This window comes from Chlorocebus sabaeus, chromosome 9 (assembly GCF_047675955.1).
Source record: "Chlorocebus sabaeus isolate Y175 chromosome 9, mChlSab1.0.hap1, whole genome shotgun sequence".
NCBI lineage: Eukaryota > Metazoa > Chordata > Mammalia > Primates > Cercopithecidae > Chlorocebus > Chlorocebus sabaeus.
This window is the reverse complement of record NC_132912.1, coordinates 5,312,615-5,339,931: the sequence shown is the minus strand read 5'-3', so window position 1 is coordinate 5,339,931 and position 27,317 is coordinate 5,312,615. Positions and strand designations below refer to the sequence as shown.

Genomic DNA, 27,317 nt, shown 5'->3' with positions numbered 1-27,317 from the left:
ATGGAAAATACAAACACTATTTAAGCACTCTTTGCATATTGCAAATTATGTCCAAAGTCCAAACACTGTTAATGATTAATACTCCAATAAATATTGTGTCAGAATTTTTCTTTTCCCTTTGAACCTTTGTAGGATTGCCAGATCATGAGCACCGCACCTCCATCAGGGATGAAAATTCCTACTACAATTAAAAGAAAGAAGAAACAAAATTAATTTGCTGATGAAAAATGTAAAAAGAGAAATTTTCTTTGGTTTTGTTTCTTTATTGAGGGTCATCATTTTAAAAAAATGCTCACTAGTCATTCTTTTGAATATTGTCTGTGTGAAAGATGTAAGATGGTTGATTATTTCAAATGACAGAAGATAAAGATGAGATATCATCATGGCATTAACAAAAACGAGATTTGTAGCTGGAGTTCTTTTATAGTCTAACATGATCACCAATCATTCTATAAATCTGTTGGATGAGTTTATTATATATAGATAGATGGATTCTGAATAGAAAATTTCACTTTAGAAAAAATATTTTATTTTCACTATATAATAATGTACTTGAGAATTCTCTTTGATAAGAAACAAGTGAACCGGATTCAATTTTCTTCATGTCTTGTGTAATACACTGTCACTTGCTTGCTCCTACATTTCATTGATTAGCCCCAGGGAGCAGCGCAGCATTGCCTGCCCATTGTTTATATAACCCCTGGATATAAATACCAGATGTTGACAAAGGAAACAGGATCTGCTTGGTGAAAGAAGTGGCATGCAATGGATCCCAAATATCAGCGTGTGGCGCTAAATGATGGTCACTTCATGCCCGTATTGGGATTTGGCTCCTATGCACCTCCAGAGGTAATAATCACATTTTCAGCGTTGAGCATTTAAAAGAGCAAAGCTAGAATAAGTGGACGATGACCTGGGTTGTTCAGCTTTGTGTTTCCGTTACTCTGCGTGACTCATCTGGTCTGTCTTACTAGGCTAGAGCTATTCTACGTTCAAAGAGAAAAGGTAGTCAATGTTTGGTTTGCACTGAGGTCTATCATACAGTAATTTACTGCTTATTTTGTACACTGTTTTTATCTGCTGTTTCTGTGTATTGCCCAGCTTGGCAGAATATATAAAACTCAACGGTGAAGAACACTGCCTGATAGTTCCCTTTGTAGGAGATGACTGCAGTGAGAATGGTTTCTCTATTTATTTCTGTGGTTGCAGAAATCTTTTATTCTTCCACTAGGCATGATCAAAAGAAACCTTTGTGGCAACAGCACCTGAAGATGGGGTGTATGAAAACCGCTGGGATAGTATTGCTGAGCTGCCGCGTGGCCTTGAGCATGGCACAGTAATACTGGTCCTGGACTTAATACCCTGTACAACTCTCAACTCTAGGAAAATTACCTGACAGGAAAAATAACTTTAAGAAATTTGTATCACAATGATAGGGGTGGTCCTCCGACACAGAAGTGGGCAAAATGGAGACTTTTTTTTCTAGACTGAGCTATTTCTACATTGGAAGAAAACTTGTATTCCAAGACTACTAAGTGTGTTGATAAGGACTAGTCACATAAAATTTGTGTCTAAATTTGATCAACTATATGTTGTAAGAATTTACAGAGAAACACCCTGAAGACCATCAACAGGAGTGGTTCACTTTGTAATGCAAATTGGCATGAAGGGGAAGTAAGGAAAAACACAACACAGAAGCTTTAGCCTTCATAAACCTTGAGTGCTTGCACAGCAAAGAGAAGATCAGGGCTGGTATAGGGGAAGGCAGTGAGACCTGGCATCTAGTTCCTTTTAATTTCACTAGGAAAAGAAAGCTTCCAAAATACTTACATTAAAATAGAAAATTGTTTCATTTATGGTTTTGTCATTTAAAAAATATACCTTTAAAATCTTTATCCAAATTTGGTAGATAAGTCAATAATTTTAAATTTCACTGAAATTATATCATTCCTAAAACAGTTGATCTTATTTGTTAGGGATAAAGAGTACTTTACTAATCTCTCACAGGTTGCAGTTAATTTCTTAGGTATAAATCTACATACTTAGAGTATATGACTTTACTCCTAGTATTTGGTTCTGTCATGCACACAGAATGGCTAATGGCTGTGTAGAAAGGAGTTAGCACAATAGACTGCCACCCATAGATGCACCTGTTTTCAAAGTTGGAGCCTGGCTGGTATCTGAGAAGTTGAATTTCTCATCCTTTCTTAACTGATAAGGGTGCTGTCTATAATTAACTGGTTGTATAAAGTGTAGGGTTTCTGTATACCTGCTTTCTTTACAAGACTGGAAGTTTGGTGGGTGCTATACAGACTGGGTCAATGTAACCAGCACCCAGTTAAAATCTTGGGAATTGAGTCTCCAAATAGCATCCCTTGTAGTCAACATTGCTGGAGGAAGTCAGTGTGTTTCCTGCAACATCACTGAGAGACTAATCATAGGAACTTACACTGTATTCTTACCATAATTTCTTCTGTGTGCCTTTTTCCATGTGTTAATTTCACTATATTAAAAAATAATTAGAAGTGGGTATGCAGTGACTCATGCCTCTAATCCCAGCACTTTGGTAGGCCAAGCCAGGTGGATTCCTTGAGCTCGGGAGTTTGAGCCTGGGTAACATAGTGAAATCCCCTCTCTACCAAAAATACAAAAACTTAACCGGGAATCATGGTGCCTGTCTGGTCCTAGCTATCTGGGAGGCTGAGGTGGGAGGATCACTTGAGCCCAAGGTGAAGAAGGTGGGGGTGGGGGCAGATTTTGTAGTGAGCCAAGATTGTGCCACTTTATACCAGCCTGGGTGACAGAGTGAGACTCTGTCTCAAATAATAACTATAAGTTGAGTCTTGTTAATTTTTCCAACAAATGACTAAATCTGAAGTTTTTGTTGGGAAACTTCATGCTAGTGATTAACCAGTAATTGCCTGGGACTGAAGAGGTTCAGGGATACCCAATCTTTATTACTAACTAGGAAAGACTAAAGCAAATTGGGATAGGTTTATCACTCCACGTGTAGAACTAACCCAAGACACGAAGATAATGTGATTTTTGTGAAGGTCATTGCTGGTGCCTGAACTACTGATACGGAAGTGCTGGGAAGGGAAGAGCATGGTCTCTTTAAATTACACAGAAGTGGGGAAGGGAAGTGCTGGGTGGAGGAGGATGTGGTCCCTGGCTAGGGCTCCACCTCCAGGGACCTAGGTGAGGACAGGCATTTTTGTTTTCCTGCCCAAATGTTGCATTTCCCAAGACCACCCTGGCCTGCCATGCCCCCATCCTGTGCCTATAAAAACCCCAAATCTTAGAAAGGCAGAGACAGAACCGGATGGACTTTGAGAGGAGCACATCGGCAGAGGAACACACACAGGCAGCTGGACATCTAGAGAAACGCACCAAAAGGCACCAGCACGCCAGCGGGCCACCTACTGGCAGAAGCAGAATGACGCTGAATTTGACTGGGGCAGTCAAAAGACAATCCAGGCTGCTGATAGGGGAAAACGTTCCTACTCCATCCCCTTCTGACTTACCCCCAAGCTACCTCCACTCTCCACTCAATAAAATCCTGCACTCATTCTCCAAGCCCAGGTGTGATCCGATCCTTCCGGTGCACCAAAGCAAGAATCCAGGATACAGAAAGCCCTCTGTCCTTGCAACAAGGTAGAGGGTCTAATTGAGCTGGTTAACACAAGCCTGTAGATGGCAAAACTAAAAGAACAAAACTGAAAGAGCACCCTGTAACACACGCCCACTGGGGCTTCAGAAGTTGTAAACATCCACACCTAGACACTGCTGCGGGCTCGGAGCCCCACACCCTGCCCCCATCTGTATGCTCCCCTAGAGGTCTGAGCAGCGGAACACTGACCACACCCCCATCGCACACCCTGTGAGGACAAGGGAACTTTTCCTGTTTCGCTACCTCTCAAGCACATTAATCACCAAATACTACTTTCCGTTGCTCCTTCAGGTTCCGAGGAACAGAGTTGTGGAGGTCACCAAATTAGCAATAGAAGCTGGCTTCCGCCATATTGATTCTGCTTATTTATACAACAATGAGGAACAAGTTGGACTGGCCATCCGAAGCAAGATTGCAGACGGCAGTGTGAAGAGAGAAGACATATTCTGCACTTCAAAGGTACTGTGCCTGTGATGAGCTTGTGTGCACATGTATTTAATGTGATCATGTGGAGATGACAATTCTGTAACTGGTTCAGTAGTTGTGGGTGAATTGTGCTTATTAGTTCCAACTTATTCATACATATTCATGTATTAAAACTGAAATAAAAGGCAGAGCATGATGATGCCTTTCTCATCATTATTGTGTTCAAATTTATTACTTGAAAGTTACTTTAGTGTTGAGCCTCAGCTCAGTGTAATTTTTTTATGAATTCATATTTTAATTTCAATGGGTTTGGGGATACAAGTGGATTTTGGTTACATGAATCAATTCTATAGTAGTGATTCTGAGATTTAAGTGAAGCTGTCAGGAGATCACTGGACATTGTACTCAATATGTAGGCTTTTATCCCTCACCTTACTCCCAACCTAACCCACACTGAGTCTTGAAAGTTCATTATATAATCTGTATGTCTATACATCCTCATAGCTTAGTTCCCACTTAAAAGTGAGAATGCACAGTGTTTGGTTTCCATTCCTGAATTACCTTACTTAGAATAATGGTCTCAAGCTCCATCCAAGTTCCTGCAAAATATATTATTTCATTCCTTTTTATATACACACTATTCCATGATGTGTATATATATATACCACATTTTCATTATTCATACATTGGTTGATGGGCACCTGGATTGGTTTCATATTTCTGCAATTGTGAATTGTACTGCTATAAACGTGTGGGTATGTGTCTTTTTCATATAATGACTTTTCTTTTTGTTAGATACCAGTATTGGGACTGCTGAATCAAATGGTAGATCTACTTTAAGTTCTTTAAGGAATCTCCAATACTGTTTTCTGTGATGATTATAGTCATTTACATTCCTACCAGCAGTGTAAAAGTGTTCTCTTTTTACTATATGCATGCCAACTTCTGTTTTTTCAACTTTTTAATTATAACCATTCTTGCAGAAGGCGATGTGATATTGTGATTTTAATTTGTACTTCCCTGATTATTAGTAATGTTGAGCATTTTTTCATATGTTCATTGGCTGTTTGTATACTTCTTTTGAGAAATGTCGATTCATGTTATTTGCCCACTTTTCAACAGGGTTGTTTTTATCTTGGTGACTTAAGTTCCTTGTAGATTCTGGATAATAGTCCTTTGCTGGATACATAGTTTGCAAAAATTTTCTCCCATTCTGTAGGTTGTCTGTTTACTCACATAATTATTTCTTTTGCTGTGCAGAATCTTTTCAGTTTAATTAGTTCTCATTTATTTTTGCTTTTTGTACATTTGCATTTTGGAGTCTTAGAGATAAATTCTTTGCTGATGCCAACGTACAGGCCAATGTAAAGAAGAGTTTTTCCAAAGTTATCTTCTAGAATTTTTATGGTTTCAGGTCTTAGACTTAAGTCTTTGATCTGTCTTGAGTTGGTTTTTGCATATGGTGAGAGATGGCTTCCAGTTTTATTCTTCTACATGTGTCTTGACAGTTGTCCCAGCACCATTTATTGAATAGGGTTATTTTCCTTAATTTATGTTGTCTGCTTTGTTGAACAAAGATTAGTATTTGGCCTAACTTCTGGGTTCTCTGTTTCATTGATCTAAGTTCCTATTTTTTATACCAGTACCATGCTGTTTGTGTAACTATAGCCATGTAGTATAATTTGAAGTCTGGTAATATAATGCCTCCAGATTTCTTCTTTTTGCTTAGTATTGCCTTGGCTATTGAGGCCCTTTTGTGGTTTCATGTGAATTTAGAATATGGTCATTTTCATACTATTGATTCTATCCATAAGCACGGGATGTGTTTCCATTTGTTTATGTATCATTTCTTTTAGCAGTGTTTTGTATTTTTTTGTAGAGATCTTTCAACTCTTTGGTTAAGCATATTCCTAGGGATTTTATTTGCAGCTGCTGTAAATGGAATTCTTAATTTGACTCTCAGCATGGTTGTTGTTGAATAGCAGTGCTACTAATTTCTGTAAACTGATTTTGTAACCTGAGACTTTATTGAATTTGTCAGATAGAGGAGCTTTATTGGATGAGGCTTTGGGGTTTTGTAGGTATATGATCATATTATTGGCAAACAGCAATACTTTGGCTTACTCTTTTCCAATTTGGATGCCCTTTATTTTTTCACCTTGCCTGATTACTCTGGCTAGGACTTCCAGTACTACGTTTAACAGAAGTGGTAAAAATTGGGTATCCTTATCTTGTTCCAGTTCTCAGGGGAATGCTTTCAATTTTTCTCCATTCAGTATGATGTTGGCTATGGATTTGTTATACATGCTTTTTATGCCTAGTTTGTTGAGGGTTTTTAATCATAAATGGATTCTGGATTTTACTGGTTTTTCTTGCATCTATTGAGATGATCATATGGTTTTGGTTTTTAATTCTCTTTGTGTGATATATTTGTTGGCTTGTGTATATTATAGCATCCCTGCACCCATGGGATGAAGCCCGTTGATCATGATATATTTTTGATGTGCTGATGGATTTGGTTAGCTAGTATTTTCTTGAGGATTTTCGCATCTGTGTTCATCAGGGAGATTGATCTACAGTTTTCTTTTTCTGCTTTTTGTTTTTGTTTGTTATGTCCTTTCCTGGTATTGGTATTAGGGTGATGCTGGCTTCATATAATAATTTAGGCAGGATTCCCTCTTTCTCTATATTTTTGAATAGTTTCAGTAGGATTGGCACCAATTCTTCTTTGAATGTCTGGCAGAATTCAACTGTGAGTCCACCTGAACCTGGACTTTTTGGTGGCAATTTTCTTTGTTGTTGTTGATTCAATCTTGCTGCTTGTTATTGGTCTTTTCTGGGTTTCTATTTCTCCCTGATTTAATCTAGGAGGGTTGTATGTTTCCAGGTATTTATCCATTTACTCTAGATTTTCTAGTCTGTGCACATAAAGGTATCCTTAGTTGTCTCAAATGATTGTATTTCTGTGGTATCATTTGTAATGTGTCCAGTTTCATTTCTAATTGAGCGCTTATTTCGATTTCTCTTCCTTTCTTGGTTAATCTCACTAATGGTCTCAATTTTGTTCATCTTTTCAAAGAACCAGCTTTTAGCTTCATTGATCTTTTGTAATTTTTTAATTTCAATTCATGTAGTCCTGCTTTGATCTTTGTCATTTCTATTCTTCTGCTAGCCTGGGGTTTAGTTTCTTCCTGTTTCTCTAGTTCATAGAGGTGTGACATTAGATTGTGAATTTGTGCTGTTTCAGATTTCTTGATGTAGGCATTTAATGTTATGAACTTTCCTCTTAGCACTGCTTTTGCTGTATCCCAGAGGTTTTGATAACTGTGTCAATAGTATCATTTATTTCAAAAAATTACTTGTCATTTTGATTTTTTTAACCCAAAAACATTCAAGAACAGATTAATTTCCATGTATTTTTGTAGTTTTGAGGGTTCCTTTCAGAGTTGATTTCTAGTTTTATTCCACTTAGTTCTGAGAAGATACTTGATATAATTTGGATTGTCTTAAATTTATTGAGACTTGTTTTGTGGCCTATCATATGGTTTATCTTGGAGAATTTTCTATGTGCTGATGAGAAGAATGTATATTCTACAACTGGTGGGTAGAATGTTCTGTAAACATGTTAAGTCCATTTTTTAAGAGTACAATTAAATCCATTGTTTGATTTTCTGTTTCAATTATTTGACTAGTGCTGTACAGTAGAGTATTGGGTCCCCCACTATTATTGTGCTGCTATCTTATTTATTAGGTCTGGTAGTAATCGTTTTATAAATCTGGGAGCGGGAGGCTGAGGCAGGAGAATTGCGCGAACCCGGGAGGCGGAGCTTGCAGTGAGCAGAGAGTGGGCCACTGCACTCCAGCCTGGGCGACAGAGCGAGACTCCGTCTCAAAAAAAAATAAAATAAAATAAATAAATAAATCTGGGAGCTCCAGTGTTAGGTGCATATAAATTCAAGATTATAATATCTTCCTGTTGGATTGATTCCTTTGTCATTATATAATGACCTTGTCTTTTTTTTTTTTTTTTTCCTACTATTTTTGCCTTAAACGCTATTTTGTCTGATGTAAGAATAGCAACTCATGCTCACTTTTGGTTTCCATTTTTGCATGGAATCTTTTTTTTTCACCCTTTTATCTTGAATTCATACAAATCCTGATGTGTTAGGTGAGTCTCTTGAAGACAGAAGGTATTTGGTTTGTGGTTTATTATCTATTCTGCCATTTTGTATCTGCTAAGTGGAGCACTTAGGTCACTTACGTTCAATGTTAATATTGAGATAGGAGGCACTATTCTATTTATCATTTTAGTTATTATATACTTTGGTTTTTTGTGTTATTGTTTAATAGGCTTTGTAAGTTTTGTGCTTTCAGGAAGTTCTACTGTGGTGCATAATGAGCTGTGTTTCCAGATTTGTAACTCCTTATAGAATTTCTTGTAGTGCTGGTTTGATAGTGGCAAATTCCTTATGCATTTGTCTGAAAATGACTATTTCTCCTTCATTTACGAGATGTAGTTTTGCTAGATACAAAATTCCTAGCTGACAATTATTTTGTTTAAGTGGGTTAAAGATAGGACCTCAATCCCTTCTAGCTTGTAAGGTTTCTGCTGAGAAGCCTCCTGTTAAGTCTGATAGATTTTTCTTTATAAGTTACTTGATGCTTTTGTCTCACGGCTTTTAGAATTATTTCCTTCATGTTGACTTTAGATAGCTTCATGACCTTGCACCTTGGTGGTGATATTTTTGCAATGAATTTCCAAGGATTTCTTTGGATCTCTAGCCAGGCCAGGAAAGTTTTCCTTAATTATTCCAAATAACTCAATCAAATTTACAAGAAAAAAACAAACAACCCCATCAAAAAGTGGGCAAAGGATATGAACAGACACTTCTCAAAAGACATTCATACAGCCAACAGACACATGAAAAAATGCTCATCATCACTCGCCATCAGAGAAATGCAAATCAGAACCAAAATGAGATACCATCTCACACCAATTAGAATGGCAATCATTAAAAAATCAGGAAACAACAGGTGCTGGAGAGGATGTGGAGAAATAGGAACACTTTTACACTGTTGGTGGGACTGTAAACTAGTTCAACCATTGTGGAAAACAGTGGCGATTCCTCCAGGATCTAGAACTAGAAATACCATTTGACCCAGCCATCCCATTACTGGGGATATACCCAAAGGATTATAAATCATGCTGCTATAAAGACACATGCACACGTATGTTTATCGCGGCACTATTCACAATAGCAAAGACTTGGAATTAACCCAACTGTCCATCAGTGACAGACTGGATTAAGAAAATGTGGCATATATACACCATGGAATACTATGCAGCCATAAAAAAGGATGAGTTCGTGTCCTTTAGTAGGGATATGGATGCAGCTGGAAACTATCATTCTCAGCAAACTATTGCAAGAACAGAAAACCAAACACCGCATGTTCTCACTCATAGGTGGGAATTGAACAGCTCACCTGCCAGGCTGACAGGAAAGCTATCCACCTCCCAGCCTCTTTTGTCCCAGTGTTCTGGATATTGAGATCAGAGAGGCACCACTTTTCGTCTGTAGGAACGCAAATGTTCCAAGTAGGGAGAAATCATGACTGCCGCTCATGGAAGCCTGCACCTGGGAAGTGCTCCTCCTGTGGGGATGCAGGCATGCTGAAATGTTACAGGAAGGCTGGCTATAGGTATACCAATGCTGAGCTCCTCTGAGAGAAGCCCTAGCTTTGTCTGCAGTGATGCACAAGAGGGGAAAGACCACCCCTTCTCTAAGACCTTTCATGAGCACCAAGGCTGCTTGACTGTTGTGAGTAGAGGTTTAGACTTCCCCTACTGAACCCAGCACTGCAATTGTGTGTCTGCTGAAACTTTCCACCTATGGAAAGATGTGAGACTCAAGGCCTGCTCTCTGGATTATTTTGTCCCATGGAATGTTCCCTTGATGTGATGCTATCCCCTTACCATGAGATTAGGAATTCCTGAGAGCCAGACTACAGTGATTGTTATTGCTCTTCTGGGTCTAGCCACCCAGCAGTGAGGTTGCCTCACTCTGGACTAGTGCTGGGGAATATCTGCAAGGGATTCGGTGATGTGGCCTGTCTTCAAGTCTCCCAGCAGTGGGTACCAGCTCCAGCTGTCATGGGGAAGGCAGGGAAGTGACATAGACTCTGAGATGTCTTGATTATAGATAGCTCTGATGTGCTGGTTTTCTCAAATGTTGGTTATAATAGTAGCAAACTTGTCCCATGGCCACACTCAGGACTTCTGTCTGGCCAGGTAGTTGCAGGCAATGGTGGTAGCTGAGATCATGCACAAGTTTTCTCCTAGCTGGGTGCAGTGTTAGTTTACCTAGATATTCTGTGATGAACTGTGTTGGTTGGCCTCCAACCAAGAGATGGCACTTGCAAAAGAGCACCAGCTGTGGTGGTAGCAGTGAGATTTGAACTTCCCTTATGTTGCCCTGGGGAGGTATTCTGGTTTCTCAGGTGACGGGCAGGGCCATACATTTTCTAAAAATTTATTGTGTGTTACGCTACCAGGATGGGTGGAGGGTCACAACCAAGTTTGGTCCGGGTTAGGCAAGTATGCACTCTGACTTTCTGGAGACTAGCTACAGCTGCTGTGAGCATCAGGGGATGGTGCTCAGACTACTGGGGTCATGTTCCAAAGGGGAGCATAACTGCCTTTGCTGCACAAAAGTGTTCACACATGGAGTGGGGAGTAGCTAGTGGCGGTAAGCCTCACCAAGATCTCATGCAGTTAGAAGCAGATCCCAGTTCCACAGTGCTCTAAGAGCACTGAACTACGTTCCAAGCAGCCTGTGCTCAGAACTCAGACTTGCCATGGGCCATAAGCTTTTCCTGTGGAGATAGCAACTTTGGCTTTCGAGCTATGTCCTGGCCATCCACCTGCAAGGCCAGGTGTCAGGCTTCTGCATTTGTCTGCAGCACACCTCCTGCTTTCCTCCAGAGTTCTGGCCAAAGGAGCTCCTCCCTACTCGAGATAATATTAATATCATGAAATTCAGCTGGGAGCCTCTTTCGATCTGTGGCATGTGCCTGAACTCCCCAAGTTCAGATTGGCTGACTTCCCTGATGTCCCCTGTGAGATAAAATAAGAAATGGCTTCCTTCGGTCCATGCTGCAGATTGGTAATACCCTTGTGGCACTGCTGCTTCTACTTTATTTCTCACCTCTCCCTAAATCAGCTCTGAGCCTGGGTAGGGTTAAGGCCTTACACCCATGGCCTGAATTTTCAGAGTCCCTGGTGGGGAAGGGTATTCCGGAGGCAGTTTCTCCCCTTCTCACACTCTGGGCACTTAGTTTTTCATCTGTCTCACAGTGTAGGCTGCAGCCTGCCACTTCTTTCAAAGGGTCTGTGGATTCTTTCAGTTTTCCTATTCAGTTAGTGCATTGCTTCCTGGAAAAAAGTTTGCATTGTGAATCTCTACACGCTATTCTGTCTTTCCAAGTGGGAGAGTCATGCTAACACTGCCTCCGATCCACAATCTTGGGAACAAAAAACTCAAATCAGGATGGTTTAACCTAGACTAGAGATTCATAGAGACCTATAATCATATTTTAGTTTTTCTTATGTCTGGGATGACTTTCTTCAGTATTTATTATTCTGAATCTCAATTGTCCTTTTCATTGAAGAGTGTGGGAGGCAGGGAGATGCAACATAAGAGAGCCCTATGAGTGTGAAACAACAGATAATAAAAGTATCTTGAATGATGCTCAAGACTTGTCAGCATGTAACAACTTTTTGCTCTTCAGTTTCTAAACAGGAATACTTATTCTTACCCATCGGGTTCAATGGATGAGAAAATTAGACTATTCAAATGCTTTATAATTTCTCTCAAACACAGTTCAGATAATCAGAATTATTACTTGATACCAATTTTTACCTATTGAAAATTTTAATTCCATTGTTCAGTAGTTGTACTAACTATATATGCAATATAGAACAGCCTTCATATGGGTAGGTCATATCAAAATAAACAAAGGGAATATTTTTTGCCAGGGGTCATCAGTTTGGAACAGTGAAAAATGTCTAAATATTAGGTGAAGCAAACTAATAAAATTGGCTCATGTTTTTATTCAACATCAATCCTTTATTTTACCACGCAGCTTTGGTGCACTTTCTTTCGACCACAGTTGGTCCAACCAGCCTTGGAAAGCTCACTGAAAAAACTTCAACTGGACTATGTGGACCTCTATCTTATTCATTTCCCAATGGCTCTCAAGGTAAGGAATCTTGAGATCAAACTTCTTTCTCTTCTGTTGTCAGCATGACCATCCTTTATGATGATGGTTGAATTAAGCTTCTAAGGAGGATGTAGGCATTATTACATGGGAGAAGAGTCCCAAATATAATGTCTAACCTGCTTTATTGAATAAATAGTGAAACCTTCCTTATCTAATATATGATGACAACAGAAGACAGTACATCAACCTCAAAAGCCTCTGCTTCAAAAACTCAAGAAAATAATGATAGCCACCTTTAAGACCCTGTCTTAATTGGGGTTCCTGAGTCCATCTCTTAGGATATTCACAGATGCAGAGATTCATGCAGCTGTGGTGCCAAAAAAAAAAAAAAATCACTGCACATGTGGTACAGTGAGTTTCCATTATCTCTCCCCATTTTAAGCTGAAGTAGATTTGGTGGAACTCACTCTGGGTGAGTCTTAAAAAGGAAACCATAATGGGACCTGAGAATCCTTGCCTTTTTCACTAAAGCTAGTTTCACAATGGAGTTTGTAGCTTTGCTTAGTCATGAATTTCGGTTGTGCATAACTTTTAAATTTATAGGGAAAAACTCAGGCTAGTTTATTTAAAAAAGAGTTTATTGCATGATGCAAATGGGTAGTCACTGCCATGAATAAAGATTTGACCTAGACTCTAAAAATGTGACCTTTTGTCCATAATTATCTATGAACTCCAAGAGGTTTTCTGGATTTTTGTCCCAGCCTTTTTCATTGTTGGCAATGATAGCTTTGAGGCAGCTCAAGGCTCATGGTGATTAACATAAGAGAGCCTACATGGGTCTTACAACTTTCAAATACATATTGAAAAGAACTTCCATTTGACCATGTTTGGTTTATAATCCTGCTCCTGTACTATCAAATCTTCAGGGGGATAAGGAACTCTTATTGTATCACCTGGATCAAGAATACAATCCCTTATTGCTGGATATCAAGGACTTTTTGAGTCAAAGAGTGGCATTTCCCCAGAGAAAATTATAGGAGCAGATAAAAGTAACAAAAGTCAACTGTGAAACCCCATTAAAACCTGTAAAATGTTTATATATATAAAAATATATAAATATATATCTTATATATATAATATATATATAATGGAAGTAGATTAAAGGAAACTTGTCTCCTAAAGACATGCCTTATAACTCCGTACGTGAGACACTTTGCCCACACCACTTTCTAGAACATTGCAGCACCTGGTGGATTATCCTAAAATGTACATGGGAACAAGCCTATGGGTGGAGAAATTAAATTGTGACATTAAAATAACTGCTTCTACTTCAGCCAGATGAGACGCCACTACCAAAAGATGAAAATGGAAAAGTAATGTTCGACACAGTGGATCTCTGTGCCATATGGGAGGTAAGTGCTAGGAGGACAGAGTACAGAAAAGGAAGGTAAACCTGTTTCCCAGCTTTCATGTGCAACCAATGGAATATGCACCACTGGAACTAGAAATTAAGGAGCTTGACAAAGGAAGTTTTGCTGAATGGTAGGGAAGAACACACGACTGAAATAGAATAGTGGGAAATGAAGGAGATAAATTGGGGACAAGGAAGACAGGTATTCCTCCCCCTCCATGTGCATTTTTCTCTCCAGCTTCCTAAAGAGGATACCCAAATTCTTCTTGCTGTCACTATCCTTTTTTGTTATCTGTTGTCATTCTCTTGAGAATCACTGCTATTTTCATTGTCATATCTTAACAGTTGTTGCTTTAACAGTTCTGTCTTGCATTTATCATAATCTGCAGCCAACTGCACAAATAATTCCTCACAACCCCTTCCCAGGCCATGGAGAAGTGTAAGGATGCAGGATTAGCCAAGTCCATCGGGGTGTCAAACTTCAACCGCAGGCAGCTGGAGATGATCCTCAACAAGCCAGGACTCAAGTACAAGCCCGTCTGCAACCAGGTGAGGGCCCTCAGCCTCCTCTCCTTTCTCTTCTCAATACCCATCTTCCTGTCCTACTGCCTGGCTTCCATTTGTTTTGTTCCACTTACATTTGTGAAATAGAAGATTCTAGAAAGCAAAGCCTCTGTCTAGAAGAACATGGAAGACCCTTAATTGTACCTCTCCTTGGAGAAGTCTTAGTGAAAAAGGTACAGAGACCTTCATGCTGAATTCTGTATACTATTTTTAGAGGAGGTAAATTTCATCAATGAGGACTGAAATGGATAATCAGAACTCAGGGAGAAGGTGGACTTATCTCTAAGGTTTGAAAAGACCACCAGAGAGTGGATTGGTAAAGATGATTTGGAGGATAATGTGTATAATTAGAAAGGCCATAAAAACATGGGATGAGCAATAAATCAGGAGAGAGTGAGAATAAGAGAAGATAGGTACTACGGGGTTAAATAAGGTTTAGATTTCTGAATGCTTTTTATTGGCATCTCTGTTTCCATAGTTCTTGAGCAGGTACTAAGAACTAACTGGAAACAGTGAAAGTCATCCAGGTTAGGGAGAGGAAGTTACCTGTTTATGAGAGCTGCTTGAGAGAGAAGCTGAAAGGACGTGGCGTGCTACCCCCACCCTTGCCTCGTGTAGAAAAGCCTGCTAATGTTGCCTCATTTAGACCCAGACCCAAAACGGAAGTCTTATAGCTGGACTACCTAGGAAGAAAAGTTCTAAAGCACAAAAAAGAAAGCATTTCATTTGGGAACACTTATTTGCAGCTGGAAATAGGGGAATGGACTAACTGACTAAACTACCATCCTGTCCATCCTGCCCTTCGTTTCAGTCCTTCCACATTGTTATTTCGTGTTTGGACTGTGCTGGAAGAACTGTTTTATACAGGCTGCTATTCAATAAATTTGTAAATACCATACCCACCAAAGGATTTAACACTGAAAAGTTAAGGTAACCTTGGAAAATTCTAAAACAGTCACTTTTCACTCCTGAGATGTAGGTGGTCAGGAGAAATGAGGAACACTGTAGAAGCCATATGCAAGATGTACAGATGGCATTGTGTTTGCTATGGACTCTGTTGATGTTGAAAGAATGGAAGAAGTCAAAAGTGAACTTTATAAAATAGGGTATAAGAAAACACCTGTACTTACAGGTGCTAAGAAACTAGACTTGAAGAACTTGTCTCTTTCAGAAATTGAGAAATTGTTAACAATGGTTGAACTGAGCTCATCAACTCCTTGGCATTTGCAGCCTACCTGTGCAATCATAGGACATGAAATAAAGGATTTGAGAAACTCCATGATGTGATAATGAAAAGAAAAATATTGCAGTAATATAAAAAGATGAATATGATGCTTTCTCTATATATGTGGAATAGATTTTCTCTGGTCTGATTTTGACAAATGTAAGACTGTCCACAGCCTGGTTTTCCTGTATGCCCCTCCTGCGTGCTATCAAAGCTTCGTTTCATTGAACAATCAGATGCCCAACTCTGTGGCTGTGTGGAAGATGAGTAAATGCAGTGATGCTTCAAGTGGTCTCTTCTCCCTAGCCCACAAATATTTCAGTACTATCATTTTGGGAAGTCAAGCAAGTATACTTAATTAACCAGAACGTAATTGCGGAAATTTGACGCAAAGTTGGTGAAATAAAACTTTAAAGAGTGAAAAAAAGAGAGTTAACTATTTATGGAGATCACTAGTTGTGGTGGATGAAATCAACACTGAGGAATATTTAGCAGAATATTGAGCCGATCTTGTGACTGCCCACATCTTATTTTGATGCACCTCTTTGCTTTCTGTCATCCAATCAACTGTTGAGAAGCATCTATTCTGCATATGGTTCTGTTCTCTAACTTACTCTTTTACTACTTAGAGTCAATGAGTACAGATCTACAGCTGAAACATATAGTATTTAAAATTTATGTATTTGGTAATATAATACAAAATCTTGATTTCCAATTAAAAAGTTAAGGAATTAATATGGTTTTAATATTAGTTTTACTCAATTTTTTTATTATGACATTTTCAAATTTTAGAGAAATTTGAAGGGATAATACAGGACAGCTACATGTTACCATCTATATCCAAAATTGTTGACACTTTGCCAACTGGCAAATATATAGGTATATATGAGTAGATCTGCATCAATACATGTAGTATTTGTTGAATCTCTTCAAAATATATTGTAATGATCGCATTTCACCTCTACAGACCTTTCAAAGCATGGCATAGGAATGAAGATATTCTCCCAGTAACAGTGCAATTATTATATATAAGGAAACAACAATAATGCCCTCATATCATTGATTATCCAGTCAGTATTCAGATTTCCCATTGTTTTGTTGAAATGTCTCATACCTCTATTTTAACCATAAATAGAAGATGAAAAAATTTAAAGATACCATAAGATTAAGTACCTGAAATTATACCAAATAAAAGATGTGTATGACCTCTACAGAATGATAAAATAATGAGAAATGTTAAAGAGTAAATATAAAAGATTTATCATGAAAACAAAAAAAAATCCAGTTGTGACTTTCAGTTTGTTGTACTTTGATCAGTTAACTTGTTCCAAGTTTTTGAAAGGTAAGTTTCTGTAGATTCGCAGTTATGCTTGGATGCTTTATATCATAGAAGTTAAAGATTTTTGGTGAGAAACTGCCTCTACCTTGCTGTATCCCTGAAATTATACCACAGTAGGCAGCATGAAATGACAGATTGTCCCACAATTAGTGATGCTAATTTTGATCACTTGGTTAAACAAGTGGTAACCAGATCTAATTTCCAGAGACACGTGTTCTCCCCTTTGCAATTACTTGTAATCTGCTGGGTGAAAATAATCAAAAGGGAAAGTGATATTCCACAGCAAATTTTCACATAATGATTGAGTATACATCAATGATGTTTTAAATTTTTGTATTGCATTCTTATTGTATTTGGTCTTTCCTGGGGGCTTTAAAGTAGTTACTTTCAATTTTAACGACAAGTTTACTATTCTCACTTTACATTTTATTACGAAAAAATTTTTTTCACTAAGTCAAGAAAAGAAACAATTACTCTTCTTGGATATACTAAAAAGCTTAACTCTTTCCCTTTAATTATTCATGTCCTGGAAAAAAATTACTGTAATGATCACTGTATTAGTCCGTTTTCATGCTACTGATAAAGATATATCCAAGACTGGGAAGAAAAAGAGGTTTAATGGACTTAAAGTTCCATATGGCTGGGGAAGTCTCGCAATCATGGCAGAAGGCAAGGAGGAACAAGTCACATCTTACACAGATGGCAGCAGGCAAAGAACTTGTGCAGGAAATCTCCTCCTTATAAAACCATCAGATCTCATGAGACTTATTCACTATCTCAAGAACATCACGGGAAAGACCTGCCCCCATGATTTAATTATCTCCCACCAGGTCTCTCCCACAACACATGGGAATTATGGGAGCTACAAGATGAGATTTGGGTGGGGACACATAGCCAAACCGTATCATGCCACCCCAGCCCCTCCCAAATCTCATGTCCTCACAATTCAAAACCAATCATGCATTCCCAATAGTTTTCCAAAGTCTTAACTCATTTCAGCATTAGATCAAAAGTCCACAGTCCAAAGTCTCATCTGAGACAAGGCAAGTCCCTTCCACCTATGAGCCTGTAAACTCAAAAGCAAGTTAGTTACTTCCAAGATACAATGGGGGTACAGGCATTGGGTAAATACAGCTGTTCCATGTGGGAGAAATTGGCCAAAATAAAAGAGCTACAGGATCCATGCTAGTCTGAAATCCAGCAGGGCAGTCAAATTTTAAAGCTTCAAAATGATCTCCTTTCACTCCATGTTTCACATCCAGGAGTCAATGGAACTCCATTTACATCCATGCTGATGTAAGAGGTGGTTCCTATGTTCTTGGGCAGTTCCACTCCTGTGGCTTTGCAGGGTACAGGCTCCCTTCTGGCTGCTTTCATGGGCTGGCATTGAGTGTCTGCAGCTTTTCCAGGTGCACAGTGCAAGCTATTAGTGGATCTATCATTCTAGGGTCTGGAGGATGGTGGCCCTTTTCTCACAGCTTCATCAGGTGGTGCCCCAGCAGGGACTCTGTGTGGGGGCTCTGACCCCAGAGCACTGCCCTAGCACAGGTTCACCATGAGAGCATGGGCCTAGTGGTAAACTTCTGCCTGGACATCCAGGTGTTTCTATACGTCCTCTGAAATCTGAAATCTAGGTGGAGGTTCCCAAACCTCAATTTTTTTTTTTTGAGACAGAGTGCTGCTGTCACCCAGGCCTAGGCTGGAGTGCAGTGGCACGATCTCAGCTCACTGCAACCTCCACCTCCCAGGTTCAAGTGATTCTTCTGCCTCAGCCTCCTGAGTAGCTGGGATTACAGGCACATACCACCACGCCTGGCTAATTTTTGCATCTTTAGTAGAGATGGGGTTTCACCATCTTGGTCAGGCTGGTCTCAAACTCCTGACCTTGTGATCTGCCTGCCTCAGCCTCCCAGAGTGCTGGGATTAAAGGCATGAGCCACCATGCCTGGCCCCTTGCCTCAATTCTTAACTACTGTGCACCCGTAGGCTCAATACCACATAGAAGCTGCCAGAGGCTTAGGACTTGCACCCTGTGTAGCCACAGCCTGAGCTGTACTTTGGCTCCTTTTAGTCACAGCAGGAGTGATTGGGATGCAGGGCACCAAGTCCCTAGACTGCACACAGAATGGAGACCCTGGGCCCAGCCCATGAAACCATTTTTTCCTCCTAGGCCTCCACCTCTGGGCCTGCGATGAGAAGGGCTGCCACAAAAGTGTCTGGCATGCCTTGGAGACATTTTCCCCATTGTCTTGGTGATTAACATTTGGCTCCTTGTTACTTATGCAAATTTCTGCAGCTGGCTTGAATTTCTTCTCAGAAAATGGGTTTTTAATTTTTACTACATCACCAGACTGCAAATTTTCTGAAATTTTATGTTGTTTCCCTTTTAAAACGGGATGCTTTTAACAGCACCCAAGTCATTTCTTGAATGCTTTGCTTAGAAATTTCTTTGACCAGATACCCTAAATCATCTCTCTCAAATCCAAAGTTCCACAAGTCTCTAGGGCAGGGACAAAATGCCACCACTCTCTGCTACAACATAACAAGAGTCACCTTTGCTCCAGTTCCCAACCAGTTCCTCATCTTCATCTGAGACCACCTCAGCCTGGACCTTATTGTTCATATTACTATCAGCATTTTTGTCAAAGATACTCAGCAAGTCTCTAGAAAGTTCCAAATCTTCTTACACTTTTCTGTCTTCTCCTGAGCACTCCAAACTGTTACAACCTCTGCATGTTACCCAGTTCCAAAGTCACTTCCACATTTTCAGGTATCTTTCAGCAATGCCCCACACTACTGGTACGAAGTTACCATATTGGTCCGTTTTCATGCTGCTGATAAAGACATACTCAAGAGTGGGGAGAAAAGAGGGGTTTAATGGACTTACAGCTTCACATGGCTGGGGACACCTCACAACCATGGCAGAAGGCAAAGAGGAACAAGTCATATCTTACATGGAGGGCAGCAGGCAAAAAGACAGCTTGTGCAGGGAAACCCATTTTTAAAATCATCAGATCTTATTCCCTATCATGAGAACAACACAGGAAAGACCCACTCCCATGATTCAGTTATCACCCCGGGCCCCTTCCACAACATGTGGGAATTATGAGAACTACAAAATGAGATTTGGGTGGGGACACAGAGCCAAAACATATCAATCACCATTGGTGAAGGCAAATACTTTTGATCACTCTTTTAACCACTCAACACTATAAAGGCATGGATTGTTTTCTTATAATCTGTCATTTTTATTCATTATTGGTTTTTGATGCTCAAATCTACACAAATATTACTGAGATTCCTATAAAATTACTTTTTTCTTTTAAACCTGACCTCGTAAGTCTTTAAAGAAATTCTTACATTCTGGCACAATTTGATGTTCAAAGTTCAGAATCTTAACCTATCCCAAGTCTGGAACTGGCCATGTGCAATTCTAGTGGTCAAAGGTTGTTAGAAACTGACTCTGGTTCATAGAGTTGCTTATGCTTAGAAATAACATTTCTATGTATACTTTTAGGACAGCAATATAAAATGTATTTTTATTAAAAAGATCATTACTTGACAGTAATAGTCTCAGTTCAAATTTAATGTTATACTTTATTCAGTTTATTTTAATCTTTATATTAACATATGTTTTGAATTATCTGATGCTTTTCTATCTTGCTCATCTGCAGGTGGAATGTCATCCTTACCTCAACCAGAGAAAACTGCTGGATTTCTGCAAGTCCAAAGACATTGTCCTGGTTGCCCATAGTGCTCTGGGAACCCAACGACATAAACTATGGTAAAAAAAAAAAAAAAAAAAAAAGCAACAGGAAGTTTACCTAAAATGCCATTTTGATGAAAAAGTTTAATTATAGCCTACTCAGTCTTCTGGAGTTCACTCTCAGTGAATCAGTGCACGGGGAGAATTTGCATTTCTGATGAGATCCCAGGTGATGCTAGAGAGGCTCTGGTGCAGAACGAACACCTTAGTCTGTTTAGGGAGCCTCCTACCAAACTGAATCCAGCCTCAAGACTTCAGCATTTCTGGCTTTCCTTCCAGGGTGGACCAGAACTCCCCAGTTCTTTTGGAGGACCCAGTTCTTTGCGCCTTAGCAAAGAAACACAAACGATCCCCAGCCCTGATTGCCCTGCGCTACCAGCTGCAGCGTGGGGTTGTGGTTCTGGCCAAGAGCTACAATGAGCAGCGGATCAGAGAAAATGTCCAGGTGAGGAGTTGAGTGGGCGTCAGAGCTCCTGCATTGTGTCCTTCACATGTGTGCTTCTTGTAAACTTCTCAGGACACCCTTGGACTAAGTCCCTCTCCTGGGCATTTCCTATGCACAAATGCTTTGTGTGCATCATAAGGGTTTTCTATTCTACTCTAGGAGGGGCAGCATGGGTGGAGAGAATCAGGATGGGACCATAACCAGAAATTTTGGCATAAAGTTGGCAACTTACTCTGTATCCCTCTGCTAGGGACATCACCTTTTCTTGATTTTCTGAAATGAGTTGGGTTAGGTGTTCTCTAGTCTTCAAATCATTGCAGATTTTTTCTTCATGTCCTTGTTTATTCCATATGAATTTCATGTATTTATTCTCTTAGAATTATTTTTTGAGTGCCTGTTGAAGTCTTTGGGTATTTTTATTAGGTTGCATGTCTTTTCTATGTGTAGAAAAACATAATACTAAGTAAAATTATAAAAAAGAAAATCTCTCAAACATAGAGGTTTAATAGCAAACCATTTATTTAACTGATAATTTCATAGTTTGTAATTTAGCCTAAGCTCCAGAATTTATATTCTGGATATTCTTTAGAGCTTCAGATGTATTGTTGAAATAGCCTCTCCCAAAATGTACCCATGTTTTGATTCTCTTTATGGTGGTTTTAGCAAAAGTTTCTACTCTTAACGTAGTCAAATTCTTTATGATATTGTCTTATAGTTGCTAATATCATGATTTTTCCTATATTGGAACCATGACAATATGTTAGTATATTATGTAGTAAAATATTATATAGTAACACAAAGTAATATACTATATTCTATTAATATCTTATAAAAGTATTAATGTACTTTTATAAATTGGGATAATTTTTTAATATGTGAAATAAGGGTGAAAATGTACATATAATTTTCACTTAATACTAAAATGTCCCACTAAGAATTATTGAAAAGTCCATATTTGCTCACCTATCTTGATTTTTCATCCTGTCATAAAGTGTCCATAAGTACTTCTGATCTTTCCTGTACTGTCTAAATTATGTTACATAGCATTCTTAAGGCATTTGTGTATGTTTTCCTAGATTTATTCATAGAAAACTTATAATTTTAATAGTCTTTGGATAACTTGAGAATTTTCTAATCTATGCAAATATTCTAAGAATACAATGAATGCTTCTTACCTAGATTCATCAATTGTTAAGTTGATGACTTTTATTCTCTTTTCCTCTTATTCTCTGTTAGAGTATTCCAATAAAATTTAGTAATTTAGTATTATGCTAGCAATTAGTGACATCTTTTGATATTCAAATTCTTTCCAATTTGAATACTGAGATCCTCTTCAAGCAACCACTTGTTTTCTTTGAGCATGATGTTATTAGGATTTGGACAATTACTGTCTTGAATCTTGTTGAAAACAATTTTCACATTATACCTGTTCATTGAAGATGGAAATCAGATGAATATATTTGGATTTCAGTATTTCTATATCTGATGTGAAACTGTACAACTCTACAAAGATGATCTCAACAAATACTAGAGATGAAATTAAGTTAACCTTGTGTGTACATGACTGGTTCATGTACTTATAAGATTAAGAATCTAGAGAACAATTTTGAAACTTGTGATTTAGATAGTTTGATGATGATACAGTTTGGATATTTGTCTCTTTCTAATCTCATTTTAAAATGCAAAAAAGTTAGTTCATGTCTTTTGTAGGGACATGAATGCAGCTGGAAACCATCATTCTCAGCAAACTATCACAAGAACAGAAAACCAAACACCGCATGTTCTCACTCATAGGTGTGAATTGTACAATGAGATCATTTGGACACAGAAAGGGGAACATCACACACTGGGGCCTATTGTGGGCAGGGGGAAGAGGGAGAGATAGCATTAGGACATATACCTAATGTGAATGACGAGTTAATGGGTACAGCACACCAACAAGGCATATGTATACATATGTAACAAAACTGCACGTTGTGCACATGTACCCTAGAACTTAAAAAAAAAAATGTTATCCCCAGTGATGGAAGTGGAGTCTGGTGGGAGGTGTTTTTGTCATGGGGACAAATATAGAAATATAGAAATCCAACAATATCCATCTGTATTAGTCCGTTTTGTGCTGCTATAAAAAAAAATACTTGATGCTGGGCAATTTATACAGAAAAGAGCTATATTTGGCTCACAATTTACAGGCTGTACAAAAAGCATAGCACCAGCATCTCATTCTGGAGAGGCTTCAGGAAGCTTTAAATTCCTACATTAGGTCATTCCTTTGCTCCCATACCTGATCATAGGCTGTTAGAAGCAGTCACACTATCTGTTGAATGTCTTCCTGCTTAGAAATTTCTTCCACCAGATACCCTTAAATCATCACTAAGTTCAGACTTCCACAAAGTCCTGGAATGGACACAATGCAGCCAAGTTCTTTCCTAAGGTATAACAAGGGTGATCTTTGTTCCAGTTTTTAATAAGTTTCTGATTTTGGTCTTAGACCTCACTAGCCTAGACTTCATTGCCCATATTTTTATCAGCATTTTGGTCAGAATCATTTAACCAATGCCTAACAAGTTCCAAACTATCCCTTATCTTCCCATTTTCTTCTGAACCCTCCCGACACTTCCAAACTGTGCTAGTTACCCAGTTCTAAAGCCACTACCACATTTTCAGACATTTTTAGCAATGTCCCACTCCTGGTAACAATTTTCCATGTTAGTCCATTGTGCACTGCTATGAAGAAATACCTGAGGCCAGACAAAATATGCCGGAAAGTGGTTTATTTGGCTTACCATTTCGCAGAGTGTACAAAAATCATGGCACCATTTTGGTTTTGGTGAGGCCTCAGGAAGCATTTACTCATGGTAGAAGGTGACAGAGGAGGAAGCATATCAAATAGCAAGAGATGAAGAGGAAAAAAAGAAAATGTCAGGCGCCTTTTTAAACCAGATTTCATGTGACCTAATGCAGTGAACACTCATTACCATGGGGAGGGCACCCAGCCATTCATGAAGGATGCCCCCATGGCACAAACACCTCCCACCAGGACCCACTTCCATCATTGCTGAATCACGTTTTTAACATGAGATTAGGAGGAGACAAATATCCAAATTGTATCACCACCAAACTGTCTAAATTATAAGTTTCAAAATTTTTCCTCTAGATTCTTCTAAATCTTCTAAGTACATGAGCCAATCATGAGCACACCAGGTCAACTTCATTCCATCTCCAGTTTCTGTTGAGATCTTCTTTGTCTGCAGTTTTGTGCAGTTTCAATATATAATATCTAGGAATGGATTTATATTTTACCTGATATTCTTTAATCACTTGAGAGTTTAGAGATGATCTTTCATAACTTTTGGAAACTTATCAGATATTTTACATATTGCCTCTACACCCTGCTCTGATATGCTTGGCTATTCCAAGTTGACAATTATGCAATCTAACAACAAAAATTTTCTACTTCTTTGGTAGGTTTTTGAATTCCAGTTGACTTCGGAGGATATGAAAGTTATAGATGACCTAAACAGAAATTTTCGATATGTTGTCATGGATTTGTAAGTAACTTTGGAAAATGGGTTGCCAAATTTATTTTTAAAGGAGGAATGTCAGATGGGTGTTAAAAGTGACCTCAATACCAGGGAGACAGAGGCCAATGTGAGTCAGAGGTGAGACAGGAACTCTGGAACTCTCCTTCTGGATTCACTCCAGAGCTCTGTTCTCTGACAGGGTGAGCGGGCCCAGGGTCAGCATGGGTCAACCTGTGCCTCTGCTCTCTTGACTCCCTGAAAATTTCCAGAGCAGCCAATATTATTGCTGAATCGGCACCTTTCATGTTGGCCTGGCATTTCTGCTATGGCCTAGTGGACAAATTGCATATTGCCCACATGGCTTGATTACATGTTTTTCCAAATCTGTACTTATAGCTTTTTCTTCCAAATGTGCTCAGTTCCTTATCAGATAAACATTTCCAATAACATTGGTGTCCATGCCAGAAATTCATCTCTTCTGTGTGGAATTGCTCACTAGATCATGTCAATTCAGTATCTTTACCCATTTCAAATTTCTTTCTTCCTTCTCTTTAGACATTTGCTCATGACCCAAACACTGCATTTTGCCTCCAGAAAGTTTGCCCTTAGTGGGCGTTAGAACTCTTGGCTTTGATTTTTTTTTTGCAATATGGAAATCTAAATGCAGACTATAAAGAAGTTTTAGAGAAGAGAGATTAAAAGTCAAGGGAAGAGCCAGGCTCAGTGGCTCATGCCTGTAATCCCAACACTCTGGGAGGCAAAGGCAGGTGGATCACTTGAGGTCAGAAGTTTCAGACCAGCCTGGCCAAAATGGAGAAACCCTGTCTCTACGAAAAATACAAAAATTAGCCATACGTGGTGGCATACACCTGTAAATCCAGCTACTCAGGAGGCTGAGGCAGGAGAATCCCTTGAACCTGGGAGGCAGAGGTTGCAGTGAGCCGAAATTGTGCCACTGAACTCCAGCTTGGGCAACAGAGCAAGATTCCATCATTAAAAAAAAAAAAAAATCAAGGGAAGAGTTGGAAAGTCCCATCTTTGGGGATGATATATAGCTGACAAAAGATCTTACTCTTTCTATATGCTCCAAGGTTCTAGGATTCACAGACAGGCACTCACATGATGAGGGAAAAACAAGTTATGTCACTGCTTGCAGTGGAGATGTTAACAGGTAATAGACATGAGATAATGTATTAAAAAGGATAAACACAGCAGCACGTCATAAGAACTCAAACGTTTTTAAATATCATTGTTTACATTTTTATTAGGTTAGAGGAAAATAGTAAAATAGGAAATCATGAAGAGTGGCAAACATCAGTAATTCTCACCAATTATTCAATATTAATCATTTATTCATTCTATTTTGTGTTATTTCCACCTGAAGATTGCCCTTAGCATATTGTAGAGTTTTGGATATGGAACCCCATATTACATAGGACAGTTTACATGTCTGAATCAAAGAAAATATTTTCCATATGGTAAGCAGCTAGTCAGTAATGAATACTTTAAAGGATGTGTGATTGCTACCAAGAATATTTAACCCTCAAAACTTAGTGATGAACATGTAGCTGGCTTATTTCTATTCAAAACAATGCAGGATGAGTTGCTGCTTTCATTGAGAATTTGAAATAGAAAAGGTCAGAATATCTCTTTGCTCTGTTGACAGAGCAAAGACATATGGAAGACTATGTTTGAACAACTGACCCTGTGTAGTTTGTGTGATAAATTCCAGGCAAGGGAATATAAGTTGAAAATGCTCTTATTTTGGGGGAAACCCCCCCCCACACACATTATAAAGTCATGTTCATGAAAGACAGATTCTACAAATTGAAAATAAACTTAACATTCACACTAATAGCAGCGTCCTAGAAATCACTTTGCTACCAGCTTTTTAATAGAGTCATTTCATCCATATTATGTACTATCATTTCTCTTTTCAGTCTTGTGGACCACCCTGATTATCCATTTTCAGATGAATATTAGCATAGAGGGTATTGCACGACATCTAGCAGAAGGCCCTGCATGTGGACGGTGGTGCAGAGGATGTCTCTATGCTGGTGGACACACGGCCTCTGGTTAAATCCCTCCTGCTTGGCAACTTCAGTTAGCTAGATACATCCATAGTCCAGAGAGCAAAGAAAATAAATTTTATCTTGAAGTAACTGAATGTTTTCCTTAAAGGTTCTTTTCCTACTCCTTTCTACACACTTGTGTGTTTCTTTTCCTTCTACTTCATTAGGGCCAAAAATTGATTTGCCTATAAGTTTGGGGCAGAGTGGATATATATTTTATAGACATTTTTGAGGTGAGAGTGGGTGGGGTTTGCAGCCTCTAGAGGAGGAGCAAGTGACCAGTATTTATCAGTTAGTCTGTCTTTAGCTCTTTCAGAAAGAAGAAAACACACAGCATACAACCTGAACATGAGCCATATTGACAGGATGACCAACAATCTATGGCCTCCCTCCAGCATCACAAATTGGAGCTCCAGCAACCTAGGGATGCAGCATCCCTGTGGGGTAATGGTTAGGGAGGTGGGAGGGCACCCATCCAGGATAAATAATGAGAAGTCAGATATGGGAGAGGTTAGAAGAAGAGAGTTGAGCAGATTCTGCTTGGGAAATACAAACACATGCTCTTTTGTCAATTACGTCTTGTGCATAAAAGGAAACTTCCCACATTGTTTCAAGGCTGAGAGCCAGGCCTTGACCTCCTGTGTGCCCAGGATCA

The 27,317-nt window shown here is 39.0% G+C and overlaps 1 protein-coding gene and 1 pseudogene across 1 annotated transcript; both read left to right on the top strand.

The window, feature by feature from the left end:
• The first annotated feature begins 765 nt into the window (after window positions 1-765).
• Window positions 766-27,317, top strand: AKR1C4 (aldo-keto reductase family 1 member C4). Its single transcript, XM_073018693.1, has 9 exons — window positions 766-849; window positions 3,962-4,129; window positions 12,239-12,355; window positions 13,651-13,728; window positions 14,154-14,276; window positions 20,530-20,639; window positions 20,901-21,066; window positions 24,535-24,617; window positions 26,531-27,317. Exons 1-9 carry the CDS (start codon window positions 766-768, stop codon window positions 26,571-26,573), a joined length of 972 nt encoding a protein of 323 aa, XP_072874794.1. The 3' UTR covers window positions 26,574-27,317.
• On the top strand, window positions 14,739-16,476 carry LOC140712441 (ADP-ribosylation factor-like protein 4A; annotated as a pseudogene).

Coding starts and splice junctions, on each gene's coding strand:
- AKR1C4 (XM_073018693.1), top strand. CDS start 766: ATGGATCCCAAATATCAGCGTGTGGCGCTAAATGATGGTCACTTCATG. Junction 21,067..24,534: donor GGATCAGAGAAAATGTCCAG/GTGAGGAGTTGA, acceptor CTTCTTTGGTAG/GTTTTTGAATTCCAGTTGAC. Junction 24,618..26,530: donor CGATATGTTGTCATGGATTT/GTAAGTAACTTT, acceptor TTCTCTTTTCAG/TCTTGTGGACCACCCTGATT.